The sequence below is a fragment of the Nicotiana tomentosiformis genome, chromosome 12 (genome assembly GCF_000390325.3).
Source record: "Nicotiana tomentosiformis chromosome 12, ASM39032v3, whole genome shotgun sequence".
In the NCBI taxonomy this organism is placed as follows: Eukaryota; Viridiplantae; Streptophyta; class Magnoliopsida; order Solanales; family Solanaceae; genus Nicotiana; species Nicotiana tomentosiformis.
The window spans coordinates 115,670,452-115,677,729 of record NC_090823.1 but is presented as its reverse complement, the minus strand read 5'-3'; the positions used below and the strand labels follow the sequence as shown (position 1 = coordinate 115,677,729).

At 39.1% G+C, this 7,278-nt stretch overlaps 1 protein-coding gene across 1 annotated transcript; it reads right to left on the bottom strand.

The window, feature by feature from the left end:
- Positions 1–1,663: 1,663 nt before the first annotated feature.
- On the bottom strand, positions 1,664–5,269 carry LOC104099624 (ethylene-responsive transcription factor RAP2-2-like). Its single transcript, XM_009606671.4, has 2 exons — positions 4,843–5,269; positions 1,664–2,947 (listed from the first exon to the last, which is right to left on the bottom strand). The coding sequence occupies exons 1-2, from the start codon at positions 5,135–5,137 to the stop codon at positions 2,055–2,057; spliced, it is 1,188 nt and encodes a 395-aa protein (XP_009604966.1). The 5' UTR covers positions 5,138–5,269; the 3' UTR covers positions 1,664–2,054.
- Positions 5,270–7,278: the final 2,009 nt, after the last annotated feature.

Below are 7,278 nucleotides of genomic sequence, written 5' to 3'. Positions count from 1 at the left end.
ACGAGGTAGGGGTCAATGCCAAATCCCCCAGCACCTGCGTCAATATAGCCTGAGGTGAAACTGGCTTCAATAAAAAAATAAATTCCTACTAACTATAGTTTCTTTTAATTTTTTTATTTTTTTTCATTTTTGAACCCCTTGGCGGGAATCTTCCTCCGCCACTGGTCATAGCTACCTGGAACAAAACCAAGTAGCCAACCTGCTGGCACAAGGAGCAGAAGAAGCGCTTTGATAGGTTAAGAATCCTAGTAGGTCCTTTTGTGTTTGCTAATGCAACTTTATGAGCAGATATGTTAAGAACTACTTCCCCCTAGATAAATTTTGGAATGCAATACAATTTATGTGGGAAATTTTTTTGTACTAAATAGGAGCGGCGCCCCACTAACTATGTAAATTTTTGAAATATGGATTAATATATTCGCATATCCATTCCCCCACCCCCCCCCCCCCACCCCCCCACCCCAAAAAAAAAGTGTGAGTTGAGAAGAGTGAAATAAGAATAACCTTAGGATGATTTCGGGCAACATATATTTACTTGAGTCAACTCCTCCTAAATTCACCTAGAGTGAAAATAACATTCTAACGTTCCACAGCCTCCAACAAATTCGTGGGAAAAGAATACTTCATTTTGACAGTACTCTTTTCTTTTTAGAAGGGTAAATGCTAAGCTCCAAAAGTAAATACAACAAATGAATGGTTGTGCTTTTAGTGCCTTAATTATTGACAAGCTTCACTTCAATACTTGTAATATATGGTTAAACACATTTGACCTCAAGTAGTAGAATTGTCTATATGTGGCCCCTTTATTAAAAATTTGTATTTTTGGTACTTACTCATTGTTTAAAGTAAAAACAAATAGAAATTTGGGGTTTGTTAGTGGAGAGACCAAGAACACGTCATTTAATAAATTGAAGATTAAATATGTTTAGTAAAATATTACAAGAATCACAATATCCAATTTGCTAATATTTAAGGCGAACCAAGTCTAATTCAAACATTTCTCTGAAGTCAGAACCGACTTTTGTGATGCGCCAACATTTTTTTTTCTTTCACATTGTTGGCAAAGTGTGGAAATACAATAATCAGTACGTAACGTCCTGAGTTCATATGTAAAATGTTCTTTAAGTAGGTAGGACAAAGAATCTTTATGTTTGAGGCTATAATTGCAGTCATGAATGAGGTGTACATATTGGTATCCTCAAAACAGTGGCGTAGCCAGAATTTTTATTAAGGAGAGTCAAAATATAAAGAAATCAACTCATCAAGAAGTCAAAGGGTGTCATTATATAGTATATATACATATATTTTTTTTAAATACCTAGCTATACAGTGTAATTTTCCGACGAAAGAGTGTCGGCTGACACCCCTTTGGTGTGTGGCTCCGCCACTGCCTGAAACAAGGGCTCTAGCTAGTACTTACGAACTAAACTACTATAAGAACTCTTTGAGGTAAAAGAAATGAATGGCGGATGAATGAATAGTAGAGGTCTCGGATTCAAGCATAGGAATGGAAACAATAACGATAATGAGTACTTCTATGAATATGAATGTACTATTAAAAAGAGGAAAAAAAGGTATTAACTGGGAATTGATCTCTATCTCTATTCTTCTATCTCTATTCTTCTAAGTAAAGAACTCAACATTTAACGAAGTACGCCAATCAGCCTTTTTGGGGATGGAAGCCACCCAACCAATAGAAAATATAAGATCAATTTTAGGAAATGTGTACATAAAATACTACTAGTTTAACAGAGAGTCATGGGTTCACGACTTCACGTGCAACATATTGAAATCTTCATCTTGTTGTCTACAGTTTCTAATAACCTAATTACCTATCTATTGGTCTATAACCAACATCTATTCATCGCTTGAATACTTTGCCATCATCCTCCTACACAGACACCTAAAAGAAGAACGAAAAACAGATCAAACTGGTAAAGTTTTAAATAAATGCTTACAGCAAGTAACTTAGTCTTGCTTCGATAGGAGAGACGAGCGAACTTCACTCACGTGAAGCCTTATTTACAAAGAGTCCACATAGAAGCATTCTTAGCTTAATAGACACCTCTCATTAGAGAAGAAAGTTCATCAAAGAACCAAAGGTCCATTTCATTTTCACCATCCTGAGTTGCATCTGCTGCATTGAGGAAGGCATCAACTGATGCATCCAAGTTTCCCTCCGATTGTTGGGCTTGGAAGAAATTCATCTGGGATTCAAAAGTTGAAAGCTCTTCAGATAGCTTGGGGGCAGTGTTCCCATCGTTAGGCGCTGAAATGTTGGAACACGATATAAGTTTTTCCTCTGGGCAGGCACCTTCAACAAATTGAGCTTCATCACTTTCTACAGCAGCCGACAGAAAAGATGATATTTCTGGAGTCCTTGAACACGTTTCTCCCCAGCCAAAGTCAGAAAGCTCAAAAGAGTTACTTCCTTGGTCAGAATTGAAGTACACACCGGCAGCAGCTGATGGAGGGACATATGAGTTAGGCTCCATATCTCCAGGAGTAGGGCACAAATCTTCATAACCATAAAGATTTTTTGTTGGTTTCTCTTCGAAAAATCCCAAGTTACCATAACATCCATCATCCACGTTGTTCACAAAAGTGGTGTCATACAGAACTGGGTTAGAGCTCTCCTTAGGGAGTACCTTCCGAGGATTTACCTTACCAGCTTGCCTCGAGGCAGGCACTGGAGCTTCATCAGGAAAGTTTACCTTAGCTTTCTTGCCTCTGATCCTCCGAGCTTCAACATCATAAGCTCTGGCAGCTTCTTCTGCAGTATTGAAAGTTCCAAGCCAGACTCGGACCCCTTTCTGTGGATCACGTATTTCGGCTGCCCACTTACCCCAAGGACGCTGTCTGATCCCCCTATACTGATTCTTCCTCTTTCTCTTGGAAGACTTCTCTACTTCCTTGTCTGAATCAACAGATTTCAACGATTTGGAGCCTTTCATATATAAAATGAAATAAGCACCTCAGTCATCCACAATATCAGCGTAATTTCTAAGAACCAATCCAGCAACACAATGACATAAAGATGACTAAGAAATTGAGCAACCTAGAGAAAGAACTCGCACAGAACATGTTCCCTGAAAATAGCTGATAGTAAATTACAAATAAACATGTTTTATCAAGCCAAGTAATCCGTAAATTTTGTCTTGGTATAGTAATAAATAAACACAAGTACAGAACATGTTCCACAATACCATCTGCACTACAACAACAACAAACCCAGCTTAATCCCATATGTGGGGTCTGGGGAGAGTAGTATGTACGCAGCCTTACTCCTACCCTAAAACAATACCATCTGCACTAAACTGCCAAAAGATCAAATCTTAGATAAAACACAATTGTTTTAGAATTTTTCTAGAGACATCATGTGGCAACCCCCATCAGATAGAGGATCATAATCTAGATGACCTGCTCTGTGAGAACCTATTTCAAAATCAAATTATGTATGAACACAGATTTCCAATCCGAATAAACAGATTACATGAATTTTGAGATAATCTTACCAAAAGAATTTGTTAGAAAGAGCAAACATATCAGCATAAGATTGATAACTGAAGCTAGCTAAAACTTAAATGCATACCGAGCCATCTTATTATGATCACACTAACGACACACCATGGAATTTTCATACACCGAACAAGAACTTGCAAAAGAACCATGATGAAATTCATGGTCATCTTCTATCCTGATAAATTTTTCAAGTTTTTTATTTTTGATAAATGCATAATTTTCAATGCTTTCTGGTTAATAATGGAAATAGCATCTTGGCTTCTCGTTCCACAGTGGTAGATAAAGTTATCTTATTTTCTTAGATGAATAACCATATACTAAACAGAATAACAATAATTTCAACAGAAGTAAAAATTGTACAACACATTTCGAGTTAAATTCAACAATTTTGCAAAAACAAATTGCAGTCCCAGCCCAAGGAGTAGCCATATAATAAATGGAATACCAATACTTTCAACAAAATAATATGTATTTTTTACAAGCTCATTTCAAGCTAGATTCAGCTTTTTAGATAGAAAGAAAAATCCTATTCTAATCCCAAAATAGCCATATAATCTGAAATAAATCGAGTGAAAAATACATGAATAATATTGACCCAATAAATAACGTCAACTTTTGACTGCTAATCACACCCTCTTCCCTCAAATCCATTCCTCGCAGAACCTCACAAGAAATGCCCGAAACTTCAAGGATACTTAATCCAACCGACCCAGAAAATAAAACAATTATTGCCCGTGGAAACAGCCTCTCGCGGAAATGCAAGTTAAGGCTGCATACAATAAACTCTTGTGGTCCGGCCCTTCCGCGGACACCGCACATAGCGGGAGCTTAGTGCACCGGGCTGACCTTTTACTACACTTTAATCCCAACTAGTTTGGGTCAGCTATATTAATCATCAATATCTATTTCACTCCACTTGAGCTCATCTCATTCAGAAATGAACTTTTAATACTCCCTCCGTCCTAATTTATGTGATGGCACTTCTTTTTACTTTGTCCCAAAAAATTTAACACTTTTCTATATGTAAAACAGTTTAACTTTAAACTTGTAATTTTATCCTACACTCAAACAACAATCGGCGGTCCACATTGGTAGGCATGAACAACATCTAAACGACAGAACCCCAAAAGAGGTACCATTTCCAAGTCCAATGGATCACATTTGCAGTATCAATTACAGATACAATATCAGCCATCAGCCCATCACTGATCAGTGAGCCAACCCAATTAAGATAAAAACCAAAAGGGGAAACAGACAGCTTGTTTTAGACCACAACTTTTAAAACTATTTCTTTCTTATAAAATAGTGAGATAAAATTACCATCACAGGTTCCTCCAGATTGTTCAGAAGCAGAGAAAGCAGCAAAGGACTTGAGTCCGTCCACCTTGTAAGCGTCCTCATCGTCGTCAGTGCAATCCTTAAAGACCTGAAAGTCAGCCTCAAAGTCATCATAATCTAAATCAGCAACCTCAGATCTCAACGGCTTTGAGTATTGGTAATTAAAAGGATTCTTCTTTTGGTTCAGATCGGAGCAACCCCATAACAAGTCGGCGGTGAGTCGGCGGGATGATCGGGGCGGTGGTATGCAGTCGGAGATTATGGCACCACCGCACATTCTTTTTGCAAGTTATTATTTTCTTGGGAAAGTTTGTTTGTTGCGGATTTTCCGAGAAAGAATCTTACTATGAGTTCGAAATACAAGATTATGCGAAGGGATACGGTAACTCTTAAATAGCAGCACCGAGGCGCGGCGGAGAGTGGGAGCCTATTTTACTTTTATGCCCCTCCCGGACTCGGAGGCGCTTAATCCTTTTTATCTACACTTGATTCAAAAAACAATTGAATTAAAATATTTACTCCATAATTTTAGGAAATCAAGAAAATATTGATTTATTTTCAATTTCATGCTCACTACACCAAGAAGGTATAAAGTCATTAATTATTTTACTTGAGAAAAAAATACGGATAATTGTATGCGGGTGTAATCGAGCTCGCAGTGTATCTTAGCTTCCGACATGGTGAGCGAGGCTCGAGACATGGCAATAAAGGACTGAAGATCGACCACAAGTCTCACTGGGCTAGAACTCGGGGGCAGAACGCCTGTCTTCGAGAATATCGAAGCCATGGTCCCGGAATCGGTCGTAGCCTCGAACGACTTCGAAGAAACATTATCACTATAGTCAACAAAAGACCGAAGTATCCGTGATCGGCCGGATATTACGGCGGGGATCTCGGCACGTATCAATAAGGAACCGGCAATCAGTGAATCAAGAGATCTTTTACCTTTTATAGAATTGTACCTAAAGTAAGACTCCCCTACTATATAAAGGGGGTCTCATAATTCATAAAAGGCATTGTAACACGCATTCCAAGGCAATATATCATTATTTTTTCTGTTATTAGTTCTTTTGCTTTCATTCGTCAGTGCTTGTTGTTACGAGCTCGGATCGAGGACAAATATTTCACTAAGGCTTAAATCGTCCTCCTCGTCTGGTTTGAGCTTACTTCATCCTTATTTATTTAATTTGTCTTTATTTACTGCTTTGTGTCAAATAAATTCGTGTATCCTTAAAACCACTTACAAATTTAATTGTTATTTAATTTTGAGGATAAACAGTTTGGCGCCCACTGTGGGGCTGAGGATAATAGTGTCTATTTGATACAAATTTCTATAACACACACTACTTTACACTTGTTCTTTGGAGTGTCTCTAATTTCAGGTTAAAGCTCAAAATGTCAAACTCCCAGTCAGCACCTCTACATGTTGACAATGAGTCCGGTCATCACGACGAAAATAACAACATAAAACCTACTGACGAGGTACCACCTGTTGATCCCATCAGAATTTCGGTCGCTGACCCGATTGATGCCAACTCGCATGTGGCCATCAACGCAAATTTGCCTACCGACCCCGAGAATAGCACCCGTGGAGAAGCCCGATTAGCAGCCCGAAATACACAAGACATTGGAGGGGACAGGATCAATTTATGGGTGATCTCCGAAATGTTCCAAGCTCAACAGGCAGCGATAGCCTAGTTACAGAACCAAAGCTGTGTGCCGAGCAGAATTAAACCCGATCCACCCCGGGAAGTCATCCGCAGAAACGAACCGGCCGTAGAGAGGCCGAATGAAAATAAATCGGGGACCAATCCCGAGATCATAAAGATGCTCGAGGAACTGACAAAACGGGTAGGATCAGGAGAGAAGAAAATCGAAGTTAATGACAAAAAGGTGAAAACCTACAATTTCAGGGTCGACCAAATTCCAGGAGCACCGCCGATATTAAAAGGCCTGGATTCCAAGAAATTCATTCAAAAACCTTTTCCTCCGAGCGTGGCTCCAAAGTCGATCCCTAAGAAGTTTCGCATGCCCGAGATTCCTAAGTACAACGGAACGACCGACCCAAATGAGCATGTGACCTCCTTTACATGTGCCATCAAAGGGAACGACTTGTAGGATGATGAGATCGAGTTTGTCTTGTTGAAAAGGTACGGGGAGACACTGTCAAAAGGAGCTACGATATGGTAACACAACTTACCTCCTAATTCTATTGACTCGTTTGATATGCTTGCAGATTCCTTCGTAAAAGCACACACTGGGGCTATCAAGGTCGAGACCAGGAAGTCAGACATTTTCAAAGTAAAACAGAAGGATAATGAGATGCTCAGAGAGTTCGTGTCCCGGTTTCAAATGGAACGGATGGACCTGCTGATCTCGTCCAATTCACACCTCAAATCAAAGATATGAAACGTTCAA

What these genes read in the sequence shown, in the direction of transcription:
- LOC104099624 (XM_009606671.4), bottom strand. Translation starts at nt 5,137, where the DNA reads ATGTGCGGTGGTGCCATAATCTCCGACTGCATACCACCGCCCCGATCA. An exon ending in ATCTGGAGGAACCTGTGATG is followed by an intron (nt 2,948 to 4,842) that starts GTAATTTTATCT and finishes TATATATGAAAG; the next exon opens with GCTCCAAATCGTTGAAATCT.